The sequence below is a fragment of the Melospiza georgiana genome, chromosome 2, assembly GCF_028018845.1.
Source record: "Melospiza georgiana isolate bMelGeo1 chromosome 2, bMelGeo1.pri, whole genome shotgun sequence".
Lineage (NCBI taxonomy): Eukaryota > Metazoa > Chordata > Aves > Passeriformes > Passerellidae > Melospiza > Melospiza georgiana.
Window position 1 is genome coordinate 62,437,090 of NC_080431.1, and position 13,770 is coordinate 62,450,859.

General features: G+C 40.6%; 1 protein-coding gene across 5 annotated transcripts in view; it reads left to right on the forward strand.

The window, feature by feature from the left end:
* SPATA13 (spermatogenesis associated 13) overlaps positions 1-13,770 on the forward strand; it is a 168,827-nt gene that overhangs the window by 128,912 nt on the left and 26,145 nt on the right. For 4 of the 5 annotated variants that reach the window (XM_058045053.1, XM_058045051.1, XM_058045055.1 and 1 more), the window contains exons 3-4: positions 9,940-10,302; positions 13,370-13,514. In XM_058045053.1, the coding sequence (XP_057901036.1) occupies positions 9,940-10,302; positions 13,370-13,514 (508 nt within the window). The remainder of the gene's footprint in view (positions 1-9,939; positions 10,303-13,369; positions 13,515-13,770) is intronic. The other variant, XM_058045056.1, reaches the window with a different exon arrangement.

Here is a 13,770-nt window from a genome sequence, read left to right on the forward strand (position 1 = left end):
AGCATGGATCCGTGCCTCAGCACTTCTGAGGCTACAGAGGTGTGAGTCACCAAAGCTCACCTGTGACATCCCATGCTTTGCCACTGTCTGCTTCATGCTACTGTCATTTATATTCAATAGGTTGCTTTTAAATGGCATGAGGAGATGATTAAATACAAGCTTGTACTTGTGTGGAGTGTTTCACATAGTCTTTGCTTTCATGAAGGAAGAGCCCCATGTCACTGGAATAATGAAAACTCAGTCTGTTTCAGACTGGCATGTGTCAGCCACTAAAGCTGCCTGAACAAAATACTGTTCTGAATTTGTTACAAAAAAGTAAGAGTCGAGTTACTTGACATTTCACCTAGTCTTTCACAAACTCTTAGATCAGGTGGTATTTAGGTTGCCTTGCTGGCATCTGGCTTCACAGTACACCAGACTTTTTATTACTTGAGTACCTTATCTGCATGACCATAAGTGCATGATAAATTACAGTGAAGAGGTAACTCTGCTGTAATTACGATTGAGTCACAGTTTATTTGCAGACAATATTTTACATGTTCTAAGACCTGTCTGTCAACTCATTTATGTTCATGCCGTATAAAAGTCACTGGTCCCAGCTAGTCCACATCATTAAGTGCCCAGTGCTCAGCTGTTGGCGAAGTTGAGCTGGTGTGTCCTGGATAGGTCTCTGGACTCTGAATATTGAGCACACAGGGTTTAACTTGGAGGACATCTTGTAAAGATGAAGAGGAAGAAGGCCTTTAGGGGTGGGGACTCAGATATGTCCTCACTGTTTGTCCTCACCATTTCTAGCTTCAAAAAGTGTCCTCACAGTGAAGGACCAAAGGGTGGGAGCTGGATGTGGTCGTATTCAATGCCTGCAAGGAGCAAGCAGCAGCCAGGATCTGAGGGTGATCATCTGTAGTACATGCCTCAAGGTCCTGAGTGCTGTGGGGCTGGGCATGGGCACACCTGCTGGGAGCTAGCTGCTTTCAGCTCTCTGAACTCTTCTTTTTGGACTTATTCACCTCTGGTTCATCCATGTGCAGTTTAGAGTGTAGCTTAATCAACCTAATGTGTATTACCATAAACTGTGAGGGATAATTAGGTGAAGTAGTGGGGGAAATTTCTTAAAGTGGGTTTACTCCTAAGGGGCTTGTAATTTGGAGTGAGGGCTCACCACTCCAGTGGCACTCTGGTGTTGCTGACTTACAGCGCCTGGGGACAGAGCAGCAGAACCCTGACACAGGGTCTGAAGAGCTTCTTACAGAAAACTGAGGTTTCAGTTAGACCAAACAACACTGGATTTGCACTAAGCTCTGAGCTGCTCTGCACAAGTCAGGGTGCTTTCACAACATGTCCACACAGTCACTCAGTGAGTGACTTCCAGATGCATTTGCCCAGAGCTAGACTAGATACCACTGCTCATTGCTACAAGCCTAGATTGCAGAATCCATTGCTGCAATAATGCAGCAGGGAGCCCTCAAATGACAGGAATATCTTCCTATAGCAGCAAAAACTCTTTCAACTCTCAGCAGCAGAGCTGTCATCCCTTGGGTGCAGCCCATAATCATTTGTTGCTGTATCTGCAACTAGGAAGAAGAAAAACAAAGCAGTCATGACAATAATCTGAATTCTGGATTGGCCTGAATTTTAGACCAAGTAATTCTGCAGTTCTTAATAAAATTAGCAATTTCTGAAAACTGTAGGATAATATAGGAGATAGGAGTTACTGTCATTCTCTCAGAAATGGTTTGGATGGTGATAGGGAGAGCTCAGGGGGGCTTCACTGCAGTTACCCTGGGGCAAGCTGCACCCTTTCTTTATTGCATTTGTGCATCTTTGCCTTTCCAGAGCGTCCCATATTTGACTCTGCTGTAGCTGTCCAGTGGCACCTCAGTAATACCCAGGTGTTGCTCACCCTTGGATCAGGAGTAATAAATAGTGCCCCAGAAAGCAGAACAGCACTGTGCCCATGTGATTTGGTTTCTTACATCAAACACAGTGTTGAGTTGTTGGCACTGAGAATCCGTCTCAGTGCTAGGTGGGTGAGATTTCCAAAGTGAGCAGAGGCAGCTGCAGAATCTCCCCTGAGCCACGTGCATTTTCCCTTTCTGACGTCTGGGGGCTGCCATGGTGCTGGTGCCAGGATGCTGTGGCAGGCTGGGAGACCAGCCGAGTGTTGGGGGAGAGCCCAGCAGCCTTGCCCCCACCCCATTCTCTGGGAAGTAATAACTGGCAGAGCTGCCCGAGGCAGCTCCTCCCCTCCCAGGCTGGGATTTGTGTCTGCTGCTGGGACTTGCTGAGGGCAGGGCTTGGGCAGGGACAGTGAAGCTTTGCTCTGAAAGGGTGGAGAGAGTGAGGAACCAGAGGACCTCATTTTGGAGAGACTCTGAAGAGAGGCAGAGGCTTATGGCTTTTTAAGTTTTGCTTTGTTAACATGAAGTTCCGCTTCCAACCTGTGGTAATCATTTGAGATCTGCCAGTGGGTATTACAAAGATAGCCTGAAAGAAGAAAAAAAGTCCCTCATTTTGCCAAATGAAGGGATTTTTTTTTAACCTGCTACTTTTAACCTGCTACCAGGGGTGTTCTGAGTCAATTCCGAAAATATGTAGGGATTTATTTAGGATTTATTAATATCTATACATCTAAAAGAAGCAGAGAATATGAATACCCCTTCACTATACACCACAAGTTTGCAGTTCCAGTTCAGATACTGAAGGAAAGACTGGACAGTATAAGAGCATCATCCACCATCCTCAAGTACTGAGTGACCAAAAAACTAGAGGAAACAGTTTTCTGGTTTTAGCACATTTGCATTTTTATATGACTGATAAGACTATTTCTACAAAGGAAGTACATTTCCCTGCAAACTCCTCCCCTGTGCCATTTGGAAGTATGTTAGCTGATTTGGATTTGGAAATGAATTAGAGGAGAGGATGAAGGAAATCCTTGAGGCTGAGGAACAGATTTGAGAATCATGAGATCTGCTTGTCATTTCCAGTCCTGCCCTATGCTTCTACATGACTTAAGTGCTTTGTATCTGTTCCTTATCTGTAAAATGTGGATATTACCAAGGTGAACTCGCTAATCTTGGTGAAGCATATTGCTGAGAGGGAAAGCTTTATGCTTTATCATTGATTGTGATAAGCAGGCTTTCAAGGATCAGGTTAAATGAAGCAAACCTGCATTAAAAGGCCTTAGAAAATAGATGGCTAAATTTTCTTTGTATCTATATAGCCTGATCTCTTAATGTGGTTTTATAGGTGTATTTGTTAGTTAGAACACCACAATTTCTTTGGTGTTCACAGATCCCAAGTGGAAAATTATATAAATTTTTTTCCCAATTTTTAAAACTTCTAAAGTTAGTGTTTTGCCACAGCAGTTTGTGTTGCTAATGGGGGTTGCTTTTGCTATGTCACAGGGCACAGTAATGTTGTTTTTCTTTACTGAAATGCATAGTATTTCCTGCATTTATTCTGTGAGTTTATACTGGTGTAGTACAGTGGTATTCCTTTAGGGAGTCCCCATCAGAAGCAGTGCTTTGCAAAATTTTCAGCTGTGGCTCCACACAATATTTTTTTTTGAGGGGAGGAAGGGGAAAAGAAAAGGGAGGTTATCCTCCAAGCAACTAAAATGTATGTAGATGTTGGCCATGGTTGTATTGCATTGATTGCCTCTGCTTTGCTTGTGTATGTAAGTGTAATTTAAGCAGGTTTTTTTTGCAGTTGTTTCACAGATTGTGTTTTGCTGTCTTGCAGACCACTGGTCAAATTGCCCTTGATGTTCCAGGGATAGATAATCAATGCATTTATGTGGGGTCTTCTCAAAGGCCAATTACAAAGAAAAGATGTTAGTGGCAGAGGAGGCAGAGGGATGTAAAGAAAAAGAATATCATGCAATTTGCATTTAATTACAAAGGAATAGATGGAAATTTTCTTGAATTGGACTGGTTTAATAATTCTTGTTTGTTTGTGATTGAAGATGTAATTACTGAAAGTGTGCTTTCTTCTGCAGTAAAAGCAGTCATTTCCATGGTATCGCTGTTTGAAATTGTCTCTGGATCAATAGGGGATCACTGGGCTCTCTTGAAACTTCAGAATCTTTTTATAAAACCTAGAAAGAAAGCAATGAATAAATTTTCTCTGGGATACTTTATTTATCCACAGTTTCAAAATCTGTGTCTGTCGCAACAGTTTGCAGAAAAACTAAAGTATTGATCGCGTCCATGAAACATAAAACAAGCTTTTAACCTCATTTGGTATTAGTGATAAATGAACTTCAACTAATGCTCTCCCAACTGCTATTTATCAGCAAGAAAAAGTGCAGCGGTTTCTTTTTATCATGTACCTAGGTGGAGACATGTCCAGACTTTTACTCTGTTAGGTCAAGGTGTTGAAGTAATTTATATCCTCTAGGTCACAATATCTTGGCCCTTTTTATGTTTGGTGGCTTGTATAAACTGAAAAGCCACTTCTAATATTACTGTTGAGTTCCTAAGATTTGGCAGTTACTGTGCTATACAGAAATAATAGCTGTTTTATAGTCACCAATTAAAATATTTTATATAGCTGTCATTGCTAGTGAAAGAAATTTGTACATTTTTATATAGATCCCTAAATATATGCAGAAATGTATCTTCTTGCTCAAAATAAAAATATACCTACATGACCTAGCACAAGTATTGTGATAGTTTCAAGCCTTGTCATTTGCAGAAGAGCACGACTATTACCCATCAAAACTTTTCACTGAGAAGATGTAGTAATTGTGTTCTGAAACTTCTCAGCCTACTCAGGTTTTCCTCATAACTTATTCTCAGTCAGAATCATCATCCGTTTAATTTATCACACCTTTCAATAAATTGCATTTGGAAATTAATATGCATTTTTGTAAAGACATTATTAGGTTTTGATTTTCTGTTTTCTGTGGGTTAGAAAAAGGCAGTAGTTTTTAGCAAAATTACATTTCAGCCAGGCAGCTCAAATATACAGAGATAACAGAAGAAGAAGTATTGCAACTTACTGTGTAGCTAAGGAAAACAAACAAACCCTCCCCTCCCAAAAAAAAAAAAAAAAAAAAAAAAAGAAAAAAAAAAGAAAAAAAAAAGAAAAAAAAGAAAAAAGCAGAAGCATAGTCAAGATGCTCTTTTCCCTGGGGAAGAGGAATGCTGGGGGTCTTTGTCCAAGATGTACCTACTTGTGACTTCCCAGAAGATTATCAGGTAGGGAAAACTTTTCAGGCGAGAAGTGTCCCCTTACACCTTTGAAATTGTCTGTATGTGCATGTTATGGAACATCACTGCATTCGGAACTTAAAGGTTAAATTTTGAAAATCTGAATAGGTAACAGTAGGGGTTGAAATGCAGATTAATGGTCAAGGACTCTCAGCAATGTACATGTCATCAAGACCTTTATAAAGTGGGGATTTTAATTAGGGAGTTTATTGGCTAAACACGTTGAGCAAAAAAAAAACCCAAAAAATCAGAGCTTGTTTTTCCTTTGCTATCATGGTGTCAGCCCTCAAAAGTGTCCCAACAGCAGGAGGCTGACCAGCAGCATTTTCTGTTGGGTCAGACTTGTAGTTTGGGCTTTCTCTGCAGCAGAGAATGGGGTCAGGTATAGAGGATGAAGGGTTATTCATGGTTGGTGTAACTGCACCCGCAGAAGTCCTGCCATGCAATTTCAGGTACTGGCAATTTCTTTGCCATATCACTGATAAAAGTTGCATCCGCATAAGCAACATTTTATCAGTACTGTGCAATTCAGGTCTTGTGCTCCTTGGGCAGCACTTCCTCTGAAATCAGTTCTGAGTGCTGAATATATCAAAAGTACACAGTGTTCTGAGTAATAGCTGGAGAACCAGGCTCAAAAGACTAAACTAAGATTTCAGTGATTAAACACCTGATGCTGATGTTGCTTACCTTGGTTATTAATGAGCACAGGGAATGCCAATAGCAGTCATGTGCCATTAAATGGAACAGGGTTGTACCAGGGCCAAGTTGAGCTGAGTGAGATCATTATTGAGTCCTTGAAGTTGCTGTAGCTGGATTGGGAAATCAGTCTGGGCCCAGGCATGGGAGGGGTTTGGTCTGGCTGGGCACAGACTCTGTGGTGTCATTGTTTACCTGGGAGCAGCCTGGGAGAGCTCCCACTGTGGCCTGCTGGGTGTGGTCAGTGGGTCCTGGGGGACACAGCCTTAACAGCACACCTGAATGTGGCACCTGGAGTTGAGCCCAACTAAAAATGGCTGTCAAATGAAGTGAGGAGCAGCTATCAAAGACAGCTGGAAAAAACCTCGTGGTGAAGCTGCACATTTTTGGAGCAGGAGGTGGGGACCAAGCAGGGCAGTCCGCAGCACTAGGGAACATAGTTGTAGCTCCATCTAAACCCACCTGCAATCCAGTTGACAACTGGTTCCTGCCTGTAGTGCTGCCTGGCTGGTCACTCAGTAGGCTTGGCTGATGCTCTTGTTTAGGGGCTCAGCTTGATTCCTGGAACATAAAAGATCCTGCACTGCTGGAGATGTCATGATAGGCTTCCCTTTGTCCCCAGGGGCTGCTTCTGGATGGCCCAAGCCTCCCTGTGTCTTACTTGCATGATGCATGGCACGTGGAGATGTCTTAGATTCCTTTGGACGTTTGAAATAGCCCTGGGTGTTTATGTTCAGGCAACAAAATTTCATTCTAGATTTCTCCTGGCTATGATGACAGCTTTATTATCTAGTTAATGTACAGACAACTCCATTGCAGAATTGAAATTAAAATGCAGGAATCTGCAGCTAAGAGTGACATATTGAAAGGGATCAATAGCAAATATCAGTGTAACCTGGATTGAAGTAGATATTCATTTTAAATGGTTGTATTTGTATATACAGTGCTGTCAGGAATAAGAAAAGCAGTTGAAATACAATGATTTAACTAGTTTGCTGTTGTAGGAATTTAGTTATCCAGATAAAATTAATTCATTTGCATCAGCACAAACAATCAGAGCTGTTTGCATTTGCACTCTCAGAAGAAACCTAACTGAGGATACAGCCTACAAGGCAAGATAAATAATCTTGATTTCTAGTATTGGTGTTGCTAGACTAGCAGGTATGAATTTCAGAAGATCCAGTGTGGATTAATCTTAGACCTTAACTTCTCAGAAATCTCAAAATGCCTTGAAATTTTTGACCAGCACTTAAAATGCATGAGCCAGTGCATGAGATTTTGATTTTCATCCTATATGAAGTGCCATGTCTATCTCTAGACATCTGTAGATGATCCCAGTAATAATTGCACAACATCAACCTGCTTTCACTTATAAAAGATTCATTAGGAGAAGGTAATTTGAGGTCAGCAGTGGTGCACCATATAAAACCAGTCATAGGTGGAGTACAATTGTTTCCTCAGAATTTTTTCCTTGATGTCAAGAATCACACTTATGCTTAAGTTACTGCAGTACTGGAGCCTGTGAGTTGTGTACTGGATATTTTTATTCCTGCTAGTGAGTGGTCACTTGATAAGGTCCTGCTTGAGCAGGCCACTTAGAGGAATGTGAGATTATCAGCCTGGTTTACCCTGTTTTTTGTAGTGACAGGGTTATGCTTTCTCTTTTAGTATTTTACAGTGCAGTTTATAGATCTAAGACTAAAAACACACATCCTTCAGCATTGTTTGTTGTACAGCAGAGATTAATCTGGCTGTCATTTGGATCACTACTTAAGGTGGAGTCCTGCAGAATGCAAGCAGTCCTCTGCAAATGTTATTGCTCAAGATAAGGGTGTAAGCAGCAGATTATGAGATGACGTGTGACGTGTCCTTCCTCAGTCTAAAAGTACAGGACCATGGTATGAACTTTGCCTGACTGGTTATGCAGAGAGTGTGCTCACATTTGTAGCTCTTATGGACGAGACTTTGCGAAACAAAAACAGAAAATGACTCTCATGAGCTCCTTTCTCAGTCACTGCATATGTGGAGACCCTTTACCTGTGTCTGATTCTGAGGTAAGAACCTTATTTAACCTGTGACTTTGCTGCTGAGTCTTGGAGGGGCTGTGCTTAAGGGACAGCTTTGCTGAAGCTGTGTTAATGAATCAGCCGGGGAGTGACTCTCTGCTTCATTAAATGTACTGTTAAAACTGATCCTGAACACAAATTTGTAGAGAACCTGAAGTTCTTGCTTGAATCACAGGTATAGAAACAATTTTTTTTTAAAGTACTCTATTTAGAATAAATGTCATGCTGTAAGTGAAATAATTGAATGTAGAACAATATACTTGGGAATATTTGAAAAGTATAATTTTCATAATTGCAGTAATCATGTTAAAATATCGACTGTTTAGTAACTCTGCTTACTGGCTGAAGTGCTTTCATACCATGGAATTAATCTTAACCTGTCTTTCAAACAAAAAGCAACATCTGCCCACTGTATCACGAGGCTTAAAAAGAGTCATTAGATTGGTAGTGGCCTGGCTGAAAATGACAGGTAGACAAAAAGGTGCCAGAAGATAAATCCTCTGGCACAGACATCATTGCAAAAGGCTGCTTCTGGGCTGCATGCTTGCTTTGGTTATTCAGTATCTGGAATGCCTTCATCTGATCTGGAACAGATGAACAAAATACAGTTAGAGAGAGACAAAATTATGCTTTTCTGTTTTGGAATACTTACTAGCTTTCTCTCTTTTCTATTTTTATGAAGGAGCTGGGAAAAGCCGAGAAACACCAAGAAATCAGAAATTTGAGGGAAAAGTGAACAGAAATTTTTGTGTGCAGATTTTTTTCTGAAAATTTGCAAGGGTTTTGCTAGAAAAAATTACAACAGTATTACTTCAAATGCTTAAAAATGTTCCCTCTATCAAGTATTTAGCTGAGGTTATTTTATTTCCAAACTGGTAATACCACTGCAGTTGTGATAGTTGCAGGCATTCTCTGTGAGCCAGGTGTGCTGTTAAATAGGAAAAACATGCTCATTTTCCAAGCCTCCTATCTAAGCCCATAGTTTTTTACCTGCGTTTGTGCTATAATACATCTCCGATACAATCTTGAACCTCCCAGAGCATATGGAAAGTGAGCTTCTCCTTTCCAAACTGGACAAGCTCGCTCACCTAATTCACTCCTGGCTGCAGAATCTCTAGATCTGACCAAGTGGCATTGTGGGAGTGAGTGGTAGGAGGGAGCGTGACTGCCCAGTCTGGCATCAGATTACAGTTACATGGATCTGCAAGTGGTCAAAATGCAGCCTTGCTGTTTGTTTTCATCACTGAACAGAGGTGGAACAGAGAAATATCATAGGATGGGTTGGCCTGAAGGGACTTTAAAGATCATTCAGTTCTAGCTCACCAGCCATGGACAGGGACACCTTTCACTAGACCAGGTTGCCCAGAGCCCCAACCAGCCTGGCCTTGGACAATACCAGGGTTGAAGCATGCACAGCTTCCCTGGGCACCCTGTTCTGGTGCCTCACCACCTGATGGTGAAGAATGTCTTCATAATATGTAATCTAAACCCACCTTCTTTCAGTTTAAAATTGTTGCCCCTTGTCCTGTTGCTACAAGCCTTAGTAAAAAGTCCAAAAGCACAGCTGAGTTATATTTACTGGTGTTACCTGTGATATCCAACTTGTGCGTAGAAAAAAGTTTTGTGAGCACAGAGCTGTCTTTCTAAGGTACTATTCCATGAGTTCGGTGTCTGTGATAGGACCTATCTGTACTGCTGAGGTAATAGGTCAGTTTTTAGTGTTATTAGTCTGGTTTGCCAAAGAGGTACTGATTGTTGGGTGCTTGCCTTACTCAGCACAAGCATATGATGTTCTCTGCTTTGCAAAGTTATCTCTTCCTGAATTCTCAATTGAATTTATTGTATTTATGATAACTCCTTCTGTTTTAGACATGTTAAGTTGACCTGACATATGACAAACTCACAAATTATTAACTGTCAGAAAATTCTGTGGCTTATTTGACTTGTTCACATTTAAAAAGGTTGTTTCTGATGACCACTGGAAGAGGTCCACATCCCAGGAGGAAGAAAAGGCAGACTCACAAAAAGTCACACCAAGGAAATGGGGCTCTGGAAAAAGATCCCGGCCCAGACCTCTCTCAGACTATGGCCAAATGGCGATCCGAAGTTTGTCTATACCAGAAGATGCAGTTGCAGTGGAGTCTGAGAACACAGACTGCACAGATGGAGAATATCAGCCGAGACTGGCATCCCTTGGGTCTGGGATCCAAAGCAGTACTCTAGGCTACCACAGAGGGAGGAAGAGAAGACCCATCTCCGTAATAGGTGGGGTCAATTTCTATGGAGATGATCAAGCAGAAGAGAGAGAAAATCTGCTGACACAAGTAAGATAAACAGATGTGCTCTGCAAACTGCAAAAGACCCTTTCACTTCCTTGTCTCTATCTTCAGCCTAGAAAATAGAATGGATGCTTCCTTCTCTTCCTTCCCTTTTGTCAAGCTGACATCGTGTACTTAGAATATTGCTTTCCTGGTCACTAATTACTTTGTCTTCTTGCTAAAAATACAGCATGGAACAAACCTGATACTGACTTTGGGATCATCTTTTCTGTATTTTAAATTAATCTGATTTCTTTCTTGGCATGGTCATTATGTCTTATGTTTGACTATATGGGCTTATTTGTGTGTAAAACAGATGTGTGTTTAGTCTCCTTATAGAGGGCCTGAGGAACAGAATAGTACAATCAAAGAGAATGATAACACATTATTTATTGATCATTTCAAATTATCCAAAAGCAAACCTGTTCACAAAATTGTGGCTTTATAAATGGTGTTAAAATCTTGGTTGATTTGATCTAAATTCATCTGATCTACTAAATTGATCAGATGAAACAAAGGTAGGAAACCTATTAGCAAGCAGTGTATTCTTGAACAGTACCTATATTTGCCATCTCTGCTGGCTTAAGTAAAAGAGTGAGAAATTAAAAACTTCTGAAGGGTAAAAATTGCTCCTTTCTCCCTGGAGGTAGTGCTGAGCAAGTACAATGTGTAGAGGAACTTACTGTTGTGTTGGTGGTCGTCGCCCCATCTTGCATTTGGTTGCAGAGCTTCAGCTTTTGTAAGACTGCACTCATCAGGTATTTTCTGCTTTCCCTGGAAGCTGGAGGACTTCTGCCTAAAGCAATTGTCAAGCTGATAAAGCAACAGGAAAAAGAATTAGTATTTTCATACTCAAAAAAATTGATTCTGGTGGCTATTAATGAAATTTGAGTCCTGTTAGTCTTTCTCAAGCCACTTCATCTACCACTGGGAAGTTTACTGATAGTAAAGTGCTGGAAAAATGTCAGGATTTTCAGTTTCCTGTGAAAAACATTTTGTAACATGAACACTGTTATTGTGTATTGCATACTTTTTCTTTATAAGTCCCTGATGAAAAAATGCATCTTAAAGCAAAACTCCAGTTGAAGCCAGTGAACCTTTTACCCAGGCAAAGGCCTGTGTTTCAAATCATACGTAATTGAGATATTTTAAAATTAATTCTATTTCTTAATTTGGAAGGTTAAAAAAAAGAGGAAAATTGTTATTGTAAATTCTATGCCATCTTACTCAAGAATAATAGATGGATTTCAAGAGATAGTAAGTATGGGCAACTTGCTGTACCGTGTAAGGGATTAAATACTCTCCAGGCCCTTCATTTAGTGCTGACACCGGAGTGATCTCTTTTGAAACCTTGTTCACATCAGTTTAATAGTGAAGGAACATACATCAAGGCAGCTTTTTGAGTTGACTCTTTCCATGCTCCAGTGCTGCCATAACAGCTTGGCTGGGGTTTAAGTTAGCACATTGCTGGACCACTGTGGTCAAGACCAAAATGATGAAACATTCCTAACATTATTAAACCAAATTATGGCCTTCCCAGGCCAATTTCCCAGGGCTGCCACACATCCATGTCTGTCCAGGGAAAGGATTTGGACTGAAGACTTATAAGAAAATTTTAATTGCCCAGAAATAAATAGCTTTTTTTACTTACTCAGGCAGTTATTTGCATACCGTAGTTGCCATGACTTTTATTAGCTATTTGATACAACAAATCAGACTTTTTGTGGTGAAGGATCCTGGTATACTGATAAGGCACTTAGGAAATTATGTTTAAAGATGAGGTTGTAGATGAATCATATTCCATACACATTGAGGTTTTTGGCAGTCATAATAAAAAGTAAACTTTTAGCTAGAATGTGAAAAAGGACTCAACAAACAGGCATATATGCCCTAGAAGTATGTGGGGCTGTCAAAGACTGCTCTTCACACTGGTGATTTTTTTTTAAAGCTTTGAAAACCCTTGGGAATATTTGAAAAGTACAAAACTAATTCCTCTTCGCTGTATTTTGTTCTGGTCTGACAGCTTAGGTGTGAGAAAACATTTTCAAACAATACTGTCATGGGTTTCGTAACAGAGTGTCAAGAGATAGTTCATTAAAAACCATCCCAGATGTTTCAGATTACCTGATAGAAGAACAGTAACAACTGAACAATAAGAGAAGATCTAAAGCTGAGTTTCTCTGAAGTTCATGTGCTGAAGCCTGGTTGTTTATTATGTTGAATGCTTATGCAAGATCATTCAGCCTGGCTAATGTGGCATTGTTCACGGACAACATAAAATCAGACTCAATTTGCAAATAAAACAGGGGCAGGTTTTCCAATCGTAATTTAAGAAATGAATGATTTATCCAAAGAAAATGGCTTTGAGATAATGTTAATAATAAACTTAGTATTACCTCTTTCTTACGAGGCTCCTGGGAACTCAAAACAGAGCATCATTTGGACAATTATTTTTGTCTTGTTTATTTTACTGACACGCAATACATTTTACTGATGAAAGCAGAAATCCACCACCTCTGCAGAAAACCTGTTCTAGTGTTTTACCATCCTCATCCTAGAAAACCTTTTCATTAATCTAAATTGGTCTTCCTTCAGCTGAAAGCTATTCCCCCTTGTCCTATCTCTACATGCTATTGTAAAAAGTCCCCCTCCAGCTTTCTTGTAGACCTCCTTGGGTCCTGAAAAGCCATAGTGAGGTCTCCCTGGAGCCTTGTCTTCTCTAGGCTGAACAACCCCAGCTCTCTCATCCCAGTCTTCATAGGGGAGGTGCTCCCACCTTCTGATTGTCTTCAGAAAAGCATATTACAAGATGAAAATTACAGAGCATGTCTGACCACAACAGAAGGCTAAGGAGTTTTCAATGTAACAAAGAACTGTAATGTAATAAAACTTGTTCTGTGATGCTGGTGGACATGGTATGCAGTGTTTAAGCAATGTCCCTTCAACATAGGAGATTTTACTGCCTATGTAATTACCTGGACTATCTGGAGAAACCTTACTTCATACCTGAGCTTTGCTCAGTTGGACTTGCCTGTAGCTTTACTAATACTGGATTTTCCTGTTTCCTCGGTAGCCTGTGGCACGGCCACCTGTTCCAGCACACAAGGTGCCCCCGTACAAGGCTGTTTCAGCCAGGTTCCGGCCACTCACCTTCTCACAAAGTACCCCCATCGGTCTGGACCGTGTGGGACGGAGGCGGCAGATGAGAACATCTAATGGTAAGATGAGTATTTTTAACTGTGTAGAGCAGAAAGCCACACTCCAGGCTAAGCAAGAATTTAGTATATAATGTGGAGGACAAAACAGTGCAAAGCAACTCAGTGACAAAGTTAAACCCAGCTAAGTTGCTTTGTTTTGTGAGTTTCTTACTAGTAGCTGCTGTTCTCATGTAAAACTTTTTTTTCACATCTACTTTTTGACATTGCTATGGTTTATTGTTCTGTACCACTTACATGCCTGTATTCTCCGCTCTCT